Raw genomic sequence first — 22,173 nt, 5'->3', positions numbered from 1 at the left:
TTTAAATATATTTAAGATATGTTTGAAATAAGAAGCCAAAGAAAAAAAATTACAATTTACACTAGGGACGCACGAAGTGGGCAAACTTGGATGACATAATAGCACTATTCTTTACAATTATTTCTTAAATTTCTTAAATAGGATTTTTATAGTTTTATTCAAATATTAATTATTATTTATGAATATTTATTCTATTCTCAATTCTGCGTGTAAAGATTTAAATTTGATTTAGAATATTCAAATTTTAAAATTTATCTTTTAAATTAAGATACTGTTTGGATAGTGAGTTTAGATGATATGAGTTTAGATAAAAGTTGAAAGTTGAGTAAAATATTTTTAAAATATTATTTTTTAATATTATTATTATTTTGAGATTTGAAAAGTTGATTTGTTTATTATATTTTGTGTAAAAATTTGAAAGTTGTAATTATCTTAAAGTTGTACGAGTATTTTTACCCATTAACAATCTTTTTAAAATTCAAACTACATTTCGCATTATCTGAAAAGCACATTTGAAAATTTTGAAACTTTTTCTCAAACGTACTTTTATCTTATTTGAGATTAAAAAATGTTTTAATATATAACATCCAAACAACTTAATTTATTCATTAAAGAGTTTTTCAGATTATTTAACCATTTTTTAAGACTCCTGACGTAACTCCAAACAGGCCTTAAATGTCTATATACAACGCTCATCATTTAAGAAAAGGAAAATATTAAATGTAATTAAAAAAAACTTATAAAAAATCGAATTCTTTATGTGCCAGTTATTAATATATTAAAAATTATGAAATTTAAATTTAAAAAAATAGGAACAAAAGAGTATTATTGTAAGTAAAATTATAAATAAAAATATAATTACATATAACACCAAAATGTTTGGTAAATAATATGTCATCGCATCAAGTTATATTCCATTAGAGAGAGAGAGAGAGAGAGAGAATTTAATAAAAAAAAAAAAAAAAAGATTCTGTCTGTCCACAAATGAAAGAAAGGATTCTGTTTGTCCATGAGTTGTTTGAGACATGACGTGTTTTATAAGAATATGAAGCCACCTTCACACACACATGAAACATGCATCTGATCTTCTACCTCCAAAGATAAATTCCCTCCTCTCAATTCTTTTTTTTTTTTTTTTTTTTTTCAGGGCATGGACACTTGTCGCATCACTTGTCACGTTATCTGAACTCAGAATTATTTAAAAATAAAATCGAAAAGAACCTCTGACCAAATAGCTGTAACTTTTGCAATTGGAAAATCATACTGTCTCCTCAATTATCTCTTTAATTTTATCTTTTTACTTTTATGTATTTTATTTTATTTTTGAAGACTTTTTTTTAAAATAATAGTTAAGGAAATAATTATTAGTATATTAATTTTTTTTAATATTTAAATATGTTTAAAATATGTTTGAAATAAGAAGCCAAAGAAAAAAAAATTACAATTTACACTGGGGACTCACGAAGTGGGCAAACTTGGATGATATAGTAGCACTATCCTTTACAATTATTTCTTAAATTTCTTAAATAGGATTTTTATAGTTTATTCAAATATTAATTATTATTTATGAATATTTATTCTATTCTCAATTCTGCGTGTAAAGATTTAAATTTGATTTAGAATATTCAAATTTTAAAATTTATCTTTTAAATTAAGATATCGTTTGGATAGTGAGTTTAGATGATATGAGTTTAGATAAAAGTTGAAAGTTGAATAAAATATTTTTAAAATATTATTTTTTAATATTATTATTATTTTGAGATTTGAAAAGTTGATTTGTTTATTATATTTTGTGTAAAAATTTAAAAAAATTATAATGATAAAATGAAATAAAATATTTCTTACATCCAAACAGTGCCTAAATTAAGCTTGTTAAACAATGTGTGGTATAGGTATTAGATACTTGTGTGTTCTTTCAAAATAAAAATAAAAAAATACTTGTGTGTTAATTATTTAGATAATATTAAATTTTAAAATTTAAGAAATATTATAAAATTCGCGTTATATTTCTATTTGTTTCATCTTTTAAGTCTAATAATCTAATATGAGTTTCACTATAACTACTGAAAAGGGTCTTGAATTTGGGACTCGAATAGTATATTTTTTTTTCTTTTTTTTCATGTATTTTTTTAATCATCATAAATATTTTTTAAAGAAATAAAAAATTTACAATATTATTAAAAAATACTTTTTTAATCACTAAATTAAAAAAAAAATACCATTCGGGACACAAATTTCATTTCTCATCTGATATGTATAGACACAACCTTCAGTACAATGCATTCGTTGGGAGGGAGACGCGGTACCATTTAAGGAAGAGAGATTATTGGAAGGGAAATCTGAGAGAATCAAATTAATATATGTTCAAAAACTAAACGTGTGGGCCACTGAGCGATGCCACATGTTCCTTAAAAAAGGAGAGCGAACAGCCGGCAATCCTCCTTTGACTTTTTAGAGATTTGAAATACAGCCTAGAAAGAACAGGAAAGACTGGAGGTTGGGAGGCCGAGTGTTTTCTTGTATGATTGATTGTCTTGTTCGATCGGTATGGAAGCAGTGTTGGATTCTGCCTCCCCGGCAACCTCCCCTCCGAGGAGTAAACAAATGTAGAGGCGAAGATAGGAAGGTTCGTCCGCACGGGTCTGGAACTATGTAGGGTTTGCGGGGTTCTGAATCTGTCTGCAGGAGTTGGTGCTGCATGTTGGTCCATCCCTTTTTTTCGTTTTCTTTTTCGGTGAGCCCACACACCAAGCTTCAACGCTACTACTTTGTTCTTTGCTCTGCTATTAACAACACGCACCGACGATCTTCCTTCAAAAGATCATCCGCACAGGAAACGTAAGTACTACGCAGAGAAACCCACTTTGATCAGCCCCCACAACACTGTCGAGTATTCTCTGTGTTTCTTGCCTTGCTGCTGCATTTTGTTATGGCCTTCCTCAAGTGCCTTGGATTGAAGATTAGACGCAGACCGGCCAGTTGTGCGATTGTTGATCATCAGGACCCAGATGAGAACCGGGCTGCCAATGGGCACGAGCTTGATGATGAAAATCGGAAGGATTACGGTTCCATTCGGAGATTCAATTGGGACGACATCAAGAGATTCACCATGAACTTCTCCGAGGTGATTGGATCGGGAGGGTTCAGCACTGTATATCTGGCTCACTTCCCGGCCGGCTCGAGTCTGGGACTGGGGCTGGGGGCAATTAAGATCCATTTTGGCAGCGAGCGCCTCAACCAATTATTCAAGCAGGAGCTAGACATCCTGCTCCGTCTTCGCCATGAAAATATCGTCAAGTTTATTGGCTACTGTGATGACGGAGGTGAGTTACGTTCGTGTCTAGTGATTTGGTTTGTTCTTAATTCCTTTGTTTGAAGGCAAATATATCTTAATTTCTTAGATCCGATCTCCATGATTTCAGAGCAAGGGGCCATGGTATTTGAGCATGCGGCAAACGGAAGCTTGCAGGAAAAGCTCCATGGCACAGAAAGGGAATCACCTGTGCTTTCGTGGAGAAGACGCATGATAATAGCATTCCAGCTTGCGCAAGCACTGCAATATTTGCACGACCAATGTACCCCCCAGATCGTACACGGCGACATCAAGGGTTCAAACATCCTGCTGGACGAGCACCTCAACTGCAAGCTCTGCGATTTCGGGTCTGCAAAGATGGGGTTTTCTTCGACGGTGCTACCGCCTTCATCTTCTCCATATTCTTCGTCTCCCATGAGGAGGAAGCATTTGATGATGGGTTCCCCCGGTTACACTGATCCACATTACCTGAAAACGGGAATAGCCTCGAAGAAGAACGATGTTTACAGCTTCGGAGTCGTCCTCCTGGAACTTGTGACGGGGATGGAGGCATTCTGCTCGGAAAGGGGGCAGCTCTTGACATCCATAGTCAGACCCTTGCTGAAGGACGTCCGCACGTTGGGAGCTACGGAGGTAGCAGAAATGGTGGATCCGCGGCTGGCCGAGGACTATGAACCGGAAGAAGCCAAGGCCATGCTTTCCATCTCGGCACTTTGCCTTTGCCAGTCGCCCGTACTCAGGCCTTCTGCCAAATTCATCTTGAAAAGTCTTCGGGAGAATATATCTTATATCTCCAGCTTATTCTCGCCGGAGAAGCTTGGTTCCCTAAAGACCCGTAGACTCTAGTCTATGTAAATAAGTAAGTCCTTAATCGATGAGGATGATCGAACATCGGGATTGACTCTGTTTCTGTAAACTTGTAAAAAAATTTGTCTTTCAACTGAGTTTTTGTTAGAATCGGCATGGAATAATACACATTACCCTTCGACATAGCATATAAATCATTCGATATAACTTGGGACGACACGCAGACTTCTTATAAACAGCGAAAAAAAAAAACTTGCCTCAATCCGTTGTGTACCAAAAATTTCTGTTTGGATTGTCCGAGTTTTTGTCGGGAATTATAACGTCTAGAATTTAAATGGATTTCATCATTTTCCAACGGTAAAAATTTTCAACGCATGAGAGATTTGAATCCTTAAATAAAAGAAAGCAGTGATTTGAATAACTTTATGTATTACTGCTGAGCAGCAATAAAATTGTTCTACGTGATCATCATTCAAGAATCAAGAGAGTGATCCATGGAGTAATAAGATCGATCCTTTGCATTCTTTCGCTTGTTATGTGGCTCGATCGGCTTCTTTCAATAGTGGGCTGTCATCTTGTGAGCTTTGCCATGTATGCGGATCCCGTGAACCGCACATTTTTTTTTTTTTTTTCATCTTAAACATGTCTTGTTGCCATGTATAGAGACCGAACCATGCACCGAAGAAAGGCACCATTCCTGTTGTTTAAAAAAAAAAAAAACAAACAAACAATAGAAATGCACCAGTCCCCCTAGCATTTTCCTTATAAGTATAGAGTTTGATGTCCCAAAGCGTGTTCCGTTGCAAGGACATATAATATAAGAATATTGACAATGAACTAGTCAAATATCAATACAAGTCTAAATTTTAGTTAGATGTGAGAAAAAACCTCTACATTGGACTAGCCAATAGTCCAAAACTTAAAACTTGAGCTATAATAAATCTTAAGTCATCTCCAAACATGACTAGCTACTATTCATAATGGAAAGTAATATTTTATTATTTCATCAATTTCCTCTCTATTTGAATGGTAAAACATACATGGTATGAACATTATTTCTACTGATTACGAATATTGATAGAGTAGACACATTATTTCTACAAAGCATGAAGATCTAGGAATATATGAATTGTATTTGTAAAAAAAAATAATTATATTATATTACTATTTTAACTTTAAAATAGTTAGTCCAATATAGACTTATTTAGTCAAAAATTGATACTATAATTAAAAGTTAAGATTCTAACTAAATTTTAGACTTGGCGCCATTGCCAATGCTCTAAGGTCGACCTTATATAGCATCCAACCTTTAAAAAGTCTATTTTTGTATTTTAGAGGAGGGGAAAGGATATTTAAAATCTTAGAGTGTGAAAACTTAGTGCATTTTCTTTAAAAAAAAAATTAAATAAAATTTAGATACACATCAAAAAAATTATTTGTTTAATAATAGAGTTCATTTAAAAAAAAAAAAACACTTGGGGCTTGTTTTGAAAAGTTTGTATTCCAAAATACTCGTCTCATTTCAAACATCACTCAAACATAAATACTTTCAAACTAATCACTATAATTTTTCCTAATTTTTAAATAAAATAAAAAATCAAAATTTTCAAATACCCAAATAAAAATAATATTAAGAAACTATATTGTAATAATATTTTAACTTTATACTATTTTTTATTCAATTTTTTTCTCTTATTTTCCAAAATCAGATAAACTATCTTGTTACTATTCACAAACTATCTTATTATTATTTACAAAATTCTCAATCATTTCACTCCTCAAACTTTTCCTTACTCCCAAATATTGAATCTTGTATTAACTTATTAGTTACATACAGTCTTCTTAGAGCATCCTCAATGGATTAGGTAAAAGTTAAATCTATTGAGTATTTAGCTATTAGAGAGCAAAATATGCTTACAATGGATTAGTTACAGTGACTTTCAAAAGTTTTTTCAAATTTATAAGTTACTGTACATATATCAAATACATATTTTATTAATTATTTCTCTCTTACTTTCTTTCTATAACATATTTTATCACAATTGGTATATTAATTTGAGTTAGTGATATATTAATTTAATAAGAATATGATTATTAATTAATATAATATAATATGTAGAATTGTAAAATATGATAAAATAAATTAATAATTAAAAAAAATAAATATTTTTGAAATTATTAGTTATTCATTACTATATAATGAATAAATAGATAATTCAATATGGAGATTTGATGTGAATAATCAAAATTAAATTTATCTTATATTATTTTATTGTTATATAATAAAAAAATAACTATTTTAATGTGGAGATTTATGTAAATGGAATAGTCAAAAGTCAAATTTCTCTTAAATTTATAAAAAATGTTCTTTAACTTTGGCTAATCCATTGAGAGTGCTAAGCACCATTGTCAAGTCTAAATTTTGACTAGAATTTGAGGTTTTAACTTAAAATTTAATATTTTATAAATACACCTGTATTTAATATTTTTAGTATTAAAAGAGAGAGGTAGTTAGATAAAAAAATTATAAAATATTGATTTGATCTTTCAAGAGTGACTCTCCAAATATAACTAGGGTTTTAAATTACTGGAGATCAAAATTACACAAATATCTTTTTGTCTAATCCATGCAAGAGTTTTAACTGAAAAAAAAAAAAAAAAAAAAAAAAAAAAAGTTAAAATTTGGAGTTGGACTGCAATGCTCTAAGTTTGAAACCCACTTTAGATTTTCAAAAAAAAGAAAAAAAAAAAACCCACTTTAGAAGTATGCATGTGTCATCATCTCATTGGTCCGTGGTTGGGTTTAGACTCGAGAGAGAGAGAGGGGTCTGCGGCCCACTTTTAGTACTCGCTTTCTGAAAGAGCGGAGGAGTGAGGACGATGGTATTGGGCAGACTCGAGAATCTCGTCACCGGCAATTTGGCATTGCCAGAGGTGGATGTCTTCCTCCTCGTCTTCTTTGTTACTGCTGATTCAGGCTCCCCCAGGGGTTGTTTCCATGACTATCTTCATCGACTCAAATGCGGCCTAGTAGCGTTAAATTGGAGCGAGAGTTAACATGCTAGTTCATTCGGCTTTGCTGCGAGGTTGAACAAATCCAAATCTCACAGCCATATTCATAAGTAATTCTCAATTGGAAGAGCTTGGCCCTGCCATCTCTGCAGCCTATGTACTGCTATTTCCGGCCGGCGGTATCTTTGCCTGCAAACTACTCCATGTTTTTCTCAAATTGTTTGTTTCCTACACATAAACTCTTTAATCTCCTATCATTCCATGGGTTGCAAATATTGGGCTTGCAGATTTTCCTTTGAATCAGCCAGAAGCTCAGAATCTTGTCAGTCATCTCTACTGCTCTGCCAAACTACTAGCATTGTTGTTTCCGTGAGCCAACCATAGGCTTTCTGGTGAGCAAGTATAGTATGCTTATTTTCATTTTATGACTCAGAATTTTAATCTCTCAGAGGCAGGATGTGGGAGTCGAGGATGAAGGTAACATAGTGTGCTTAGTGGGGTTGTTCCGGAGGGGCCATTAAAATTTTCACCTTTTCCAAAAATCTGAGATTTAATTGGAGGCAGTTAATATAAAATTCTTATCCCTTCCGGTAGAAAGCGTCTGTTTAGAGCTTGGGATACGCATATTTCATCGCTTTTGCAGCGTGGGGAGAGGGGGATTTCTGAAAGTCACCTTTGTTCTTTATGAAACAGATTTGAAAACCTTGTATGTACTAAAGTTTATTTTATACAAAATCTTACTTCAATTCATAAGTCCAATTCGTCCTCTCCTTTTTGAAAAAATAGAAATTCCATCGACGAATCCTTTGTATCTTCAAACAATTTTTGTTGTATGTTGAAACGATGTCTATAGCACTGCATCTTCTCCTTTATAGCCAATTATCATATTCATGTGTATGCATGTTTGGGAGTTGCCCTTGGAAACCAAACCAATTAATTAAACTAGGTTATTTTGCCAGCAAATTTGACAGAACATCCTAGGATCATTTCAGGGACGTAGACAAACTCATCTATTAAAGCAGGGTGAACAATTGGCTACGAAACTCGCAATTTTTAATGTTCATCAGAAGAATGCCTGTGTATTGCTCTCCGGCTTTCAAACTTACTAGGCACCTTGTAGCATTTAACTAGCTGCTAATTCAAACTTTTCCAATTTTTTCAGATTCCCAAGCAGAATGCAAAAACTATCTGAATAATAATTGAGCTACTTGTTGCCAAATTAGAACTTCCCTAATACGAATTCAGTAGCCTCCAACCAGCCACCAAAACGGTTTAGCTTTTAACACAGGATATATGCCATTCTCCCTAGGCTTGCTTTCTCATGCAAGTACCGTTCACAAAAGATAGTTGTGATGCTATCTTTCTTTTTTCTTTTGTATTTGGCAAGTATGTTCAATGTTGTTTAAGTTTTTCATCATTCATATTTACTATAGTTGTCTGTGCAGGATAACTTGGATATCTTTCAAGTTAGTTCTTGTATTTGGCACAGTCTAACCTGAGGCCTTCTCTCTCTCTTTTTTCTATTTTATTTTTCAGCAATATGATTGGCAGCTACCTGAAAGCTGACTCCTGTATGCCCTTTTGTTAGGACTCTCTATCTGCGCATTGGCTATGTTTATCTCAGCATGTCTACATGACAGCCATTGATCATTGAGTTTTCTCTAATATGATGAAGTATTGCTCAGAAGTCACCTACCTCGTGTTACTTATTAAGGTACTTTGATCTGATTTTTGTACTCTGACTCAAAGCAGACATTGTAGCTCATTAATATCAAGATAAAACCACTTGGTTAAAAGAAGACATATAATATTAACATTGAATAATCACATGACTTGAGCATATACACTAAAATTTATATTTTAGGCCCATGACCTACTTGAGCAAAAACTTGAATTAAATTGCGAATCAAACATGATTTCAGGGTGAAGTCATGGCCTTGAATTCGTCTAGACTACCAAATAGAAGTTTTAAAATCAGTAATTACAAAGGATCGATGAAACTTTTCAAGATTCCTTTGTGTAAACTGAGATCTCTAACCTGAAATCAAATTGTCAGTTATGGCCTTCTTTCTAACTCCAACCTAGAGGTTCCCGTGTCACACCATTACTTTTGACAATACAGCTCTATGTCTCTGTTAATTACCCAGAAAACAAGAAGTCAAAAGGCTCCAAAAAAAAAAAAAGACGTGCAACGAGCAATGACAAATGACCAATGATGTTTGTTAAGGATCTGTTCCCTTTCATAAGAAAGAATAAAGTAGGATGTTGGCATTGGGAGGACGCTAATCTTCTTTGCAAGAAAACCTCTCTCTCTCTCTGCCTTTGACCATCTTTTTTTTTTTTTTTTTTCTTTTCCTTGAAGAATAAAAGGCAACTCATTTGAGCCGAAACTTCTAGTGACCTACTGTTGTTGTTGCTTGCTTCATCATATGATTATGGCTGGCATTGTGAATAAAGTTGATAGGATCATGTCCACTGCCCTTAAAAGAATGGTGAGAAAGAAAATGGGGAAAAAGAGAACTGAAAAAATGTACCTTCTTGTTAAGAATCATGTGGAGTATCTTGTACTCAAGAAGGACGTCCCAAAGTCCATGCCAACAAAAAAAATTGCACATCTGATATAGCCTTTTATGAGGGAATGGCTATTTGGTGGTCAAAACAGGCGTTCTCACATGCAATTATTAAAGTGCAATCAAAGCTAACCCAAAGTTTTTAGTGAACACTGCACCTTATTCTTCCAATCTGATTTGTTATGATATGTGGGACATCATTGTGCCTCGAACGAACTTTTCTTTTAGTTGCTTACTACCTTTGTGAAAAAAACTAAAGAGAATGTGGATTCTACTGTTAGGATTATTCATTGCTTTTTGTGACGGGGATTTGGTTTCTGTTTGCTTGCATACACAGGTTCCCAAGGAAAAAGTTCCCTGTAATGAATGGACATGAAGACGGACGTTCTCATCTTCCATTGAGTTTCAACGTCTCTTCAAAAGGACTTCCACCATGTGTTTCCCCCAAGTGCTCAAGTAATGAAACATCCATTTCTCACTTATGTAGTAATTATAAGTATGAGAAATGATAGTTACAGTCGTAAGTATGCAAGTGCCGTGCAATCATTTTAAAAAAATGAATAAATACGAGATTTACATGAAAAGAAATTAAAACGTCTGCACAACGTTTGCGCACTTCACGACTGTACGTATCATATCTCTTATAGTATAATTCCTGTTACTTCCCAACTGGGTAACTCAGGGCATGAAGGAAAAAGAAAAAAACGATAGAAAAGAATGGGCCCAAACTTCTTACAATACAAGTCATTGGCTTGTGTCAGAACATTGGATTGAAATACTAAAAAGAACACATACATATGACGAAGCAAACATAGATTCCTTAACATTTCGAACATATCGAAGCCTATAGAAATATACTTGTTTGATACAGCCAAGTTAACAAATTCAGTAATCAAAGAGAAGGGGGAGAAGGTTTGGCTGTCAAGTATTCCCTGATGATGTTGCTTTAGCTAATTAAGTACAGCTTACATAAAGAACCATTTATTAATTAAGTGAGTGGCAGAGGAATCTTCAAAAAAATATTGCTAATTCACTTAAAGCGGCATCATCAACACCATTGATCAATCGTATTAATCCATTATTATTTATAATTCATGCTTTATATTACTTTAATATATACAAATAAATTTAATGCATTTGCTCTCCATATGTCACTTGGATCCAAAAAGGTGTATGATGCCATCTAAAATAGCTTTCATTACGCCTTTGCTTGCATTACGTTCTTTTTTTTTTTTTTCCTTGTCTTTCTTTCCCCCCCAAGTTAACAGGGTCTCCTCCTTAAATGCTACCGACTCTTCAAGCTGTCCCAAGTATTCTTTAATAATTATGAAGTAATACTATTACAGTGCCATCTTAATTTGAACGCATTCAATCATTCTTTATAACCAGGTTCACATCAACCCTCTCTCTCTCTCTCTCTCTTTCTCTTGCCAAGTTGAGATGTAAATGAATGAAACATCAGAGCAAAATGTTCATATATGAATCATCATGGGTTGTGTCGAGAGTTAAATTTTTTAGAGTTAGTTTGGATAGTAAAGTATTATGATAATAAACCACTATTATTATTATTCTTATTTTTTTTTATTACTATTCACATAACAGAATATCTATGATCACCTCATTGCTCAACCGCAACCTTTAAAAAGTGTATTTTTTCCGCATTGTTTTAGCAGTTCCTTTCATATTCCAAGAAAAAGAAATGGAGATGGTGCGGGCCTAAGGTTGTGTGTTGGCCTATGGCGACTAGATTCATCAAGTGGGGGTGAAAAAGAAATGAAAGAATAAGTAAGGGGAGGAAAGTGGAAAAAAAGAAAAAAGAAAAGGGTAGTAGAATTAAACGAGGCCTTAGTTTTTAGAAGTGCTTTGGAAATGGGATTAATTAAATATGGTCAATGTCAAACAAAAAGAAATACTTGGACCAGTTTTAAGATATTCTAGGGGATGCATTGCTGTATGCTTTGTTTAATGATACGTAATTGGGTGGGTAGTGGAATTATTATTATTATTATTATTATTATCATCATTATAATTTTGAAGTAAAATCAAAGCTTCAAACGGACATGTGCCAGAGATAGTCATGTCATCACGTATTGGTTTTTGCCTACTACCCAAGGAAAAATAATATTATTTTTCATGAATTTTTAATAGCATCATATTTGAAATTTTATTTAGATAATTGATAAAAAAAAAAAAAAAATCATGAACTGCACTATGTCATCTGATTAAAGATGACAGACTAAGAATATTATTTTCCTATATTATTATTGATGCAAATGACAAATGAAAACAACAGTGTACTTATAAGATTAAGGACTGGTTTTAATAGTGAGATGAAATGAAATGATTTTAGATGAGTTAAATAAAATATTATTAGAATTTTAATATTATTATTATTTTAAAATTTGAAAAAGTTAAATTATTTATTACATTTTGTGCGAGAATTTGAAAAAATTATAATGATCAGATGAAATAATTTAAACATGGCTTAAAATACTTTAAAATTGGTGTAGAGAGACATATAAAGATTAGTTCAAGTGGAATGTTTAGACATAATATTAAATAATTAATCAATATTATAAAATTTATTTTACTTATCTATCTATCTTTCAATTTGTTTTAAAAAATCTCAAAGTTTTAAAACAAAAAATGTGAAGAGAGGTCTATATAGGGTGAAGTGACTCTAGCTAGCATTAATACGTAAATAAAGTAAAGCTTTGCACATTATGATGGGACAGGCATTGACTTTTTCTTCGAATATATGAATTCTGAATAGTATTAGAGGTTCCAATGTGGCCCTCCTTTTTGTTTGTTTTTGTATATATACGTCCATGCATTCTAGCATAACTCTGCAACTGCCTCTATTACTAGTCTCGTTTAATTTCTCTACCTCCATCTCCATTATTGTAAGCTAGCCCCCACCGCCGCCCATCGCTGTCTTCTTCTTCTTCTTCGTCTTCTGCATTCTGAATCCGATCGATTCATTTTCCTCTGGCCTGATCTCTCTCTCTGTCTCTCTAGATCATTAGCTATATATATATATATATATATATATATAATATACATCAGCTAATTTGCCTGTGAGTTTGAGGTTGAAGCTGGATCCTTCAGTTTCCAACAGCGTTCCTTGATCATACCTCCATAAAAAACCTTCCCAGCATGTAAATCTGCGTTCTCTGATCAGTTTCAGAAAATCCTCATCCCTCCCAAAAAAAAAAAAAAAACTCTTTTTTGTGTAGATGAAGAATTGAAGTCATCTTTCTTTCTGGTATAGTGTGTAATCTGGCTCGTTTCAGTCCTCCTATTCCTTAGCAGTACATTTATAAAAGCCTTAAAAGCATGTAATCTTATTCCAACTTCTCCAAAAAATATCCCAAAAAAAAAAAAAAAAACTTGGAAGTACTCCAAATGCAACATGTTGCCATAGTCAATTAGTTATCGATCGGTATTCTTTTGTGTTTAGCTATCCTGGCCAAGATCGAAACCCTCGTGTAGCCAAAACTTTATAAAATTTACCCAATCATGTAATTTATATCCATCTCGTTTAATTCCCAGTATCCAATTTTAAAAAACCAAAAAAAAAAAAAAAAAAAAGTTTTGCTAGCTAGCTTCTTATTCAAGGTTGCAGAAATTCAGAAATGATGCCGGAACCAGAGACTGGAACGCCGCCAGCATCAGCTCCGGCGACTCCAGGGACGCCGGGAGGTCCGCTGTTCACATCTCTCCGAGTGGACTCGCTGTCCTACGATCGGAAGTCAATGCCGAGATGCAAGTGCTTGCCTGTGAATACCCCAACGTGGGGTCAGACTCACACGTGCTTCGCCGACTTCCCTACTCCCAATATCTCTCTCACTCGGAAGGTACGACCTCCATGATCTTCTCCTTCGTTACTCTGATGATGATCTCCCTCCGCCCCCCTCCATCGCCGCCTCTCTTGTTTTATTGCTCAGTACGTTACATCACTGATATATTATATATATATATATATATATATATATATATATGTATGTGTGTACATATACATGAGCTGGAGTACTGGGTGTGCATGATTTTTGCTCGAATCACATGATGTTCATATAATTATTGATCTATTTCATCGCCCTTGTTAATGGAATTTTGATATAAATCTGTGATTAATTACCTTAATCATGGAAAGTTTTAAATATTGTCCTAGCTAGTGAGCTGATTAAATGAACCAAAATTAATAATTTTAATTGAAGCCATGCATGCACTTTGATGATCAAGATCAAGAAAATTAATTTAAATAATCATGAGTTGGGTACTCATGTATCTTAAACATAATCTCCTCAAGAAATGAATACTAATTAAAACATTAATAATATTTTTTCACCCTTTTAGTTTCTCTTGCTCACATGAACCCATGATCATATATCTATCTATATATCTATATCATGTCTTACAAGTACATGAGTAGTACTAAGTGGTATTTTTGAGTTTCATAGGGTTGTCATAATCGAAAAATGAATATCAGGCCGTTTGAATCCCTAATTAACTGAAATTAATAGTCCTTGAGTGAGAACAATTCAGACGTGGGGGAGAGTTGCAGCAGCTTGTATATATGTATATCCTAATATAATATAATAGTACTTAATACAACGCCTTTTCTCTTTCTTTCTTTTCCTATTTATTTCTTTATTCATGGTCAATATAATACAGCGCTTAAATTGGCTATTCATGTAGACAACACGATTTCCATTTAATCCTTAAAAAAATACATACATATTGACTTTAAAATTAAAGAGTTCGTTTAATTTAATTTATTTTTATAGAATAACACCTCTTTATTTTTAAACAAATCCAACCAGCATTATATGTTTGTATATGATAAATCAATGTCCACTTTTTAGATAATCATAGACAATAAAAAAAAAAAAAAAAAACATCCACACCAAACACGTACGTACGTAGTACCGACAGCTTGCATGCATTCTTGGGTGTTTACTTTTTGTTTTGGTTTTTTCCCCAGTACCGAAACAATTAGGGGTGTAATCAGTCCGATCTGATTCAGTTTTTGATAAAATTTAAGACTGAATCGGTATATACCAATTTTGTATTTATCAAAATCGATTACGTACCGATTACCCTCCTAAACTGATATCTCTGATTTTACTGGTTTTCGGTCCAGTTTTTTGATTTTTTAAAATATAATTTTATCATTAAAAAAAAATATGTTAATAAAAAACAAAACTGCTTCAAAAAATATGTTCTAAAAATCTATTTCTATTACAAAATCTGCATTACTAAAAAAATCTATTTTAGTAAAAAAATCTGTTTTAGTAAAAAAATTAGTATTAGTTATAAACTTATATATTAGTATAGCTATATAATATATTAGACTATATAATAGTATTAATATTATACTATTAATATAGTTATATATTAATATTAGTCATAAACTTACATATTAGTATTGCTATATAATATATTAGACTATATATAATATAATTTAATATATATATTTTATGTTTAAAGCATATGATCAATTAAATTTTCATCTAAAAGATTAAACTTTTATTTTATAAATTATAATAACATCATCTTATATATAATTATATTAATAACATATAATCAAACAAATTACAAATGTTCATATTTAAGATTAATATTTTATGTTATAATTTATAAATTATAATATGAAATTATTTCATATATGATATATAATTATATATATTATATATAAAAAATTTACATATAATTATATATTATATATAAAATATTAATTTTTTATATTTTTTTCCCAACCAGTCCAGTTCCGAAAATCATAGAACCGAACCGGAACTGGACCGGTTCCGGCCAGTTTTCATAATTCAAAAACCGGTTTCAGACCAGACCGGTTCAAAACGGGTCCAACAGGTTTTATTTGTTCCGATCCGGACTAATTTTCCAGTTTCTCAGTTTAAATTTACACCTCTAAAAACAACATTCTTTTCCATAGTTACTTGAAACCTCGATCCTTTCTGGGCTGGCCTTTAAAGAAAGATATATTGTACGTTCAAACCTCTTCAATTTTTCTAAGACTATTTTATTTGATATTATAATTTATACTGCATTTAATTTCTTTATTATTATTATTATTGGTCAGTATATATATATATATATATATATATATATATATGTGCACATATATATTTGCGTAGACACACGTACACATGACACCATTTTTTATGCTGTAACTTCTATAATTCGTCAATGGAATTAGGTAGTACTTTTCTACGATATCGTCTCTATTAATTCCATCAATTGAAAAAACAAAACCTCCAAATAATTAATAAACGTTCCAGTACCTACTCTTGGAACAACCTATATATATATAATTCTGTTATAATTTATTGTCTTCTTTTCTCATCCACAGCCTCGATCAGGAATTATTGGAAATCTGAAAACAGTACAAAATTACTATATATATAGATCAGGTATCGAAAACGTACGTTTCAACAACTCTCTTTTTTGTACATATACATGATGAATTATTGCATGTGTCATGACGGCCGGTGAAATATTATTGTATCAACTTGTTTGAAGATAATTTAAGATATATATATATATATATTTATATATATAATTGTGTTTTGCTCTTCCAAGTTCCAAGAGAGAGTATCAAATTAATCAGGCGTGCACTTTAGAAAGTCAACTTTGAGAGCAAGAGTTTTGTTCGAGCACGTACATACCATAAAATCTATTCCATATTATAAAGAAATCATGTTTTAGTTATATATAAAAAAATTACATTAAAATAAATTAAAAAATTGACGTGACTTGATATGGTATGTCATATTATAAAATTATATTTATTAAAAAATAGAGCTAACGTATCACTTAAAGTTCAATTTATAAATTTAATTTTATATATTCTATTCATGCCTCATTTGTACGAATAATGGGGGCAGTCTTTCTTCTAGACTCATAATAACACGTACGATTCGTATCATGCATACATGATATATAATCGTATCATGCATGTTGTTTTTACTTGCCCAATAAAAAAGTCCTTTATAGGAGTGAGTAACTTGGCCGTAGAAGAAATTTGATTGACGAGAATGAATATTATATATAGATTAGGACATTCAATATACACAAATATCGTATCTTGGAGGGGTGGGGGAGCGTCGCAGTTATAAAATTTACAAATAAATTTATAAACTGATATGATTTTATTATATGATAAGTTAAATATATTTTATAATAAAAATATTTGACAATCTAACATATATACCATATAAAACCAAATCAACATATGAGTTTATTTTTATACCGTATCATTTCAGGGGCTAAATCATTTCTCTTTTAAGAGTTTTTATTCTTTTTTTGAGATGTTAATAGTACCTATATATCCATCGTTGCTTAAGTGGAAGTTCTACCGGCCGGGGAGGAAATTAAAGATCTTCAAATTACTAATATTTAAGGCCCCAAACTACACTGATTTGCAAAACTGGTTATCGATCGACTTGTTACATAAACAATATTTGTACGCGTGGATATATAATTTGCAGGTTGGAGCAGAGTTTGTGGGAACTTTCATCCTGATATTTGCAGCAACAGCAGGACCCATTGTAAACCAAAAGTACAATGGAGCGGAGACGCTGATCGGGAATGCAGCTTGTGCAGGGCTTGCGGTGATGGTCGTGATTCTCTCGACGGGACACATATCTGGAGCACACCTGAACCCGTCTCTCACCATTGCGTTTGCAGCACTGCGCCACTTCCCTTGGACCCAAGTTCCTGCCTACGTTGCAGCACAGGTTTCAGCATCCATCTGTGCTTCCTTCGCTCTCAAAGGTGTTTTCCATCCTTTCCTGTCCGGGGGAGTCACGATTCCTTCCGTCAGCACCGGCCAGACCTTCGCACTCGAGTTCATTATCACTTTTAATCTCCTGTTCGTCGTCACCGCCGTTGCCACTGACACCCGAGCGGTATGTAGAAAGGAAACTATAGTCCATTAATTCAGATGTGTTTAGATCATCTTTCTCTTCTCATTTTGTGGGGTAAATTTTGCCAACAGGTGGGAGAGTTGGCGGGTATTGCAGTTGGAGCTACCGTTATGCTTAATATTCTGGTGGCAGGGTGAGTAACTCCTGATCTTTTCTCATGTAAGGTTGATTTTTTCACAAGTACTAAACATAAGTAGTAAGGTTCACCATTAGTTAATTAATCGCGCATCACAGTTGAGAGAAACAGTCGGTGGTTTTGTTCGTACCCCAAAATTTAGAAAGAAGAAAGAAAAGAAAAGAGAAGGCAAGATTCCGATAGGAAGATGTAACAATCGTTAGATCTGAACGTGGCAGGCCAACTACAGGGGGTTCAATGAATCCCGTGAGAACTCTGGGCCCGGCAGTTGCAGCAGGAAATTTCAAGGCACTGTGGGTATACCTGGTGGCGCCCACACTTGGGGCCCTTGCTGGTGCGGGCACATACACGGCGGTGAAGCTCAGAGAGACTGAGGTTGATCCGCCGCCGCAGGTCAGGAGCTTCCGCCGCTAGGCGGGAGGAGGTGTGGCCTAGCTAGCTTACTATATAAATTGTCTTTCATGCCGACCCTGCTAGCTTGCTGTTGCTGTCTTATTCACTTTTGGTGTCTGGACTTTTACGTACGTACTAGTTACTACGGCGGGATTGTTTGAAAGTAATATAATAGTAAGAAGAAAGAATAAAAGGTGTGGAGGGCGTGGGATGATGTGATCCAAAGTCTACGCCCTACAGATAAATTAGTTGAATAAAAGGACATTGCCTTTTGTCTGATGCTTGTCATCTTACGATCGATCGAGGGCTCTAGCCCCTGTGTCCTGGCCCGCGTGTAATTTGCGAGGATCCTCAGCTTGTTGTAATATTAATGTGTGCGCCTTTCGTTTAGCTCCTTTGTGAAATACTCTACGTTTGTTGCTTTGTGTGATGCTTGTTTGAATATTTGGTAATGAATAAAGTGCATTAGCACGAATGGCTTGTTCATGATAAATATAAATTCTCTTTAGTTAATTTCCTTTTTTTTCCTTTTCCGTTGGTGGGTTTTACTCCTAATCAATGATCAATCAATAAAAAATTGAGCTTATCTTTATCGCTATCAATTTGTTATTGATTGATAAGCTCAAATAATTGATAAGCTTACCAAATAAGAGCGTGTGAATTTAAACTTATTAATAGTACTAATCCATACATAACAGGCCGAAATGAGAAAAAAAAATTCATTCCTGGCTCGTTGTGCTTGTTTGGGCCTCGATCGGTGTTGTGTGGAGCTATCAGCGATGATCCGATATGGTTGTACAATGTCATTATATACATCCATGGCAGTAAGTACTAAATAAATACAAAAAAAATAAATAGAGAAAGACACAGATTTATATAGTTCGGCATTGGATATACGTCCACAAGGGATTTGGGGAGGAGAGAGTCTACTATAATATGCTTGTTTTATAGTCTCACATGGTCTCTCATCTTCACTATACAATAGAGATTAGAACTCTATTTTCTGGTGGAGCACTTAGCGCTGAAGTCCCTTTCGTGAGGTTGAAGAAGCTGAAGGAGAAGTCGAAGTCCCCTTAGTTGTCTGGTAGAAACCCCTATATCCTTTGCTCCCCCTACTTTATGTCACATCTGATATATTTATTATAGATTGTGATATTAAATATGTGAGTTTATTGAATATGATTTATTATTTATTTACGTGAACCATTATCTCAAAGAGATGCATTGGTCCCGTGGTAATGGTGTGTTATTTCAAAAGAAAGGGTAGGAGTTCAAAACTCCACAAGTGCAATTTAATTTATAATTTTGTGAAGTATTGGATTTGGACAGACACATGCTTGGGCCGGCCAAGCCTTGCACGTGGGCCAAAGAGTCACATCACTTGAGTGTTTGCACATGGGCCGAATAGGCACTTTGATTGGGTGCAATGTTTCAAAAATCAATTTAATTGAAAAGACACTTTTGGAGACTTGAACCAATGCCCTCCCTTCTTAAGGGAGGCACTTGTTGACCACTAGGCTAGGCACATACTCTTTGGTCTTTAAGTGAAATATCATAACCTTTAAACCAGTAACTGACAATTGAAAAGTTACAAGTTAATAATTGTGATCTTTCACATGATGTCACTTCATTATCTATAAATAGGGGATGAGACCCACGAATTTTATTCATTCAATTCTCCCATATCTTCAGTCACTTATGCAATTTTGTAGAGAAACTTTGAAGGAGAAACTTCAAAATTGTTATCTGTAGTTGGTGACTTTGTTGTATCATGGAGGTGAATTGCTTGTAACCCAGTAGCAAATTCTTTCGAGTGGAAGCAATTATCATCTTAAAGATAGTGTTCTACACGCCTCAAAGTCGCATTTATTTTCAGATTACTGTATCCGCACAATTTTCTTCAACATCTTCTCTCATTTACGTCTCCACTCAATTTTTCCTCCTGACACCCCATACTTCCTCAGTTTTTGTCTCCTCCTTCTCTCTTCTTTCTCTCTCATTTTGTTGTCTTCTAGTGTGGGCCCTTTGATGGGCTGAGCTCTTTATTTGAGCTTGTGCTATTTTATCCCCTTCAAAATATATGCAGATTAAGAATACATGATTTTGTTATAATTTGCTAGACAAGCATAAGCAACGCATGAATCAAACCAAGTTTTATGAAGTAGTTCACTAGATGGAAGGACATACCGGTTGAACGAGCAAATTAATTCAAGAGATGTTTGTAAATAATTTTCATCTCATCTAATTTTTTTTCTAAATATCACTTAAATATAGACACTTTCAAATTAATCATTACAATTTTTTCAAAGTAATCATTACAAATTTTTTAAACTTTTAAATAAAAAATAATTTAACCTTTACAAATCTTAAAATAAAAATTATATTAAAAAATTGTATTAAAATAATATTTTAAATTTTATAATTTTTTTTTTAAATTTAAAAAATAATTAACTCAAATTATTTTATTACTATTTATAAATATCTTATTATTATTTATAAAATTATCGAGAAACATCACCTCACCTGACATGCATGACACGTCTCCATAAAGTGAACTAATTACTCAAATTTCAGTTTTAAAGGATTACTAAGCCCTAATTTAAACCTCACGCATCTAAGCCGCGTCACCTTTATAAGGTTAACGACGAATGATGATTTTTAAAGCGATTGGAGCATTGGTTTTAGAAACCTAGATTTGTTTCATTTGCAACAAAACTTTTTGTACGTTATTCTTGGAAATTGTTGGTAATGTGATCAATGTTGTTGGATCGAGTTCCAATGAAGCAGCTTCTGAGCAAAACTATAGATCGGGAAGGTGGAGTGTTTCAGAAGCATACACATACGTATATATATATACTAGCAGTAGAGTAACGTCCAAGGGACGTTTGACTTTATTTTTTTATTTTTTTTTATCTAATGATTAAGAAAATATTTTTTAATAATGTTATAAATTTTTTATTTTTTTAAAAAATGTTTATGATGATTAAAAAAATATATGAAAAAAAGAAAAGAAAAATAAATAAAAAAAAAGAAATACACATTCAGAATATATTTTCGGAATACTTTTCCGTTAGCTGTAACAGTTTTATTTAGTTAATTAAGAATATTATCATATTTAAATTATGTTAAAATTCTAATTATTTATATAGTTATACTTTTTCAAAAATATTTAACAAAATTTCATCATTTGAAAGATTAGTATTTTATAAATTAAATTCGATAGTTTATTTATGATATGATATTTATATGTTAATTATCTATTTTAAATTAATTTAAATCAGTATTTAAATTTTTACCATTGGATCAAGTTTGGAGAGTTAAGATGAAGGGTTAGATTTAGGTCTCGTTTGTTTTCAGGAAATATCTCATATCATATCATCTCATCTAATCTTTACAACTTTCCCAACTTCCAATACAAAATAAAATAAACAATTCAACTTTTTTAAATTCTAGAATTAAAAAAAATATTAAAAAAAAAATTTAATAATATTTTATTCAATTTTTTAACTTTAATCTCATCTCATCTCATCTCTGAAAACAAACGAGTCCTTAAATCTTAAAAAGTTTCATTTTCGTCTTGCTTTCTCTTTCTCCTTCTCTCTCATTCCGCTCAGCCACGTCTTCCCTCTCTAGGCCTTTTTTTTTTTTTTTTTACCTAGTAATTAAGGAAGTGTTTTCTAATGATATTGTAAATTTTTTATTTTTTTTAAAAATGTTTATGATGATTAAAAAAATACATGAAAAAAATAAAAGAAAAATAAAAAAGTGAAAGACACATTCCGGACATATTTTCGGACTACTTTTTCTGTAGCTGTAGCAGTTCTCTTTAGTTTATTAAAAATATTATCATATTTAAATTATATTAAAACTCTAATTATTTATATTTTTATTTTTTAAAAAATATTTAACAAAATTTCATCATTTATTTAATGATGAAATATTAGTATTTTATAAATTAATTTTGATAATTTATTTATGATATGATATTTATATATT

At 32.4% G+C, this 22,173-nt stretch overlaps 2 protein-coding genes and 2 long non-coding RNA genes across 7 annotated transcripts; 3 read left to right on the top strand and 1 right to left on the bottom strand.

Moving 5' to 3' along the window:
- Nucleotides 1-1,484: 1,484 nt before the first annotated feature.
- Nucleotides 1,485-10,435, bottom strand: LOC121237867. Its single transcript, XR_005935007.1, has 3 exons — nt 10,306-10,435; nt 9,854-9,860; nt 1,485-1,521 (listed from the first exon to the last, which is right to left on the bottom strand). It is a non-coding gene; the product is annotated as an uncharacterized LOC121237867 (long non-coding RNA).
- LOC121237864 (probable receptor-like protein kinase At4g10390) lies at nt 2,340-4,209 on the top strand. The gene is made up of 2 exons (XM_041134773.1): nt 2,340-3,323; nt 3,423-4,209. The coding sequence occupies exons 1-2, from the start codon at nt 2,930-2,932 to the stop codon at nt 4,157-4,159; spliced, it is 1,131 nt and encodes a 376-aa protein (XP_040990707.1). The 5' UTR covers nt 2,340-2,929; the 3' UTR covers nt 4,160-4,209.
- On the top strand, nt 6,974-11,194 carry LOC121237866. Of its 4 annotated transcripts, none has more exons than XR_005935006.1 (4): nt 6,974-7,311; nt 7,420-8,846; nt 10,040-10,158; nt 11,092-11,194. It is a non-coding gene; the product is annotated as an uncharacterized LOC121237866 (long non-coding RNA). The 4 variants fall into 4 exon arrangements; XR_005935004.1 differs by lacking the exon at nt 11,092-11,194 and having other exon boundaries at nt 6,978-7,311; nt 7,420-7,524; nt 8,669-8,846; nt 10,040-10,288; XR_005935005.1 differs by lacking the exon at nt 11,092-11,194 and having other exon boundaries at nt 6,979-7,311; nt 7,420-7,524; nt 8,721-8,846; nt 10,040-10,288.
- A 1,353-nt stretch (nt 11,195-12,547) lies between these two features.
- Nucleotides 12,548-18,693, top strand: LOC121236372 (probable aquaporin NIP5-1). Its single transcript, XM_041132788.1, has 4 exons — nt 12,548-13,559; nt 17,211-17,630; nt 17,720-17,781; nt 18,003-18,693. Exons 1-4 carry the CDS (start codon nt 13,338-13,340, stop codon nt 18,196-18,198), a joined length of 900 nt encoding a protein of 299 aa, XP_040988722.1. The 5' UTR covers nt 12,548-13,337; the 3' UTR covers nt 18,199-18,693.
- Nucleotides 18,694-22,173: the final 3,480 nt, after the last annotated feature.

This window comes from Juglans microcarpa x Juglans regia, chromosome 6S (assembly GCF_004785595.1).
Source record: "Juglans microcarpa x Juglans regia isolate MS1-56 chromosome 6S, Jm3101_v1.0, whole genome shotgun sequence".
NCBI classification, from domain to species: Eukaryota; Viridiplantae; Streptophyta; class Magnoliopsida; order Fagales; family Juglandaceae; genus Juglans; species Juglans microcarpa x Juglans regia.
This window is presented reverse-complemented; position numbering and strand designations above follow the sequence as displayed.

Coding starts and splice junctions, on each gene's coding strand:
- LOC121236372 (XM_041132788.1), top strand. CDS start 13,338: ATGATGCCGGAACCAGAGACTGGAACGCCGCCAGCATCAGCTCCGGCG. Junction 17,631..17,719: donor TTGCCACTGACACCCGAGCG/GTATGTAGAAAG, acceptor TTTTGCCAACAG/GTGGGAGAGTTGGCGGGTAT. Junction 17,782..18,002: donor CTTAATATTCTGGTGGCAGG/GTGAGTAACTCC, acceptor TGAACGTGGCAG/GCCAACTACAGGGGGTTCAA.
- LOC121237864 (XM_041134773.1), top strand. CDS start 2,930: ATGGCCTTCCTCAAGTGCCTTGGATTGAAGATTAGACGCAGACCGGCC. Junction 3,324..3,422: donor TGGCTACTGTGATGACGGAG/GTGAGTTACGTT, acceptor CCATGATTTCAG/AGCAAGGGGCCATGGTATTT.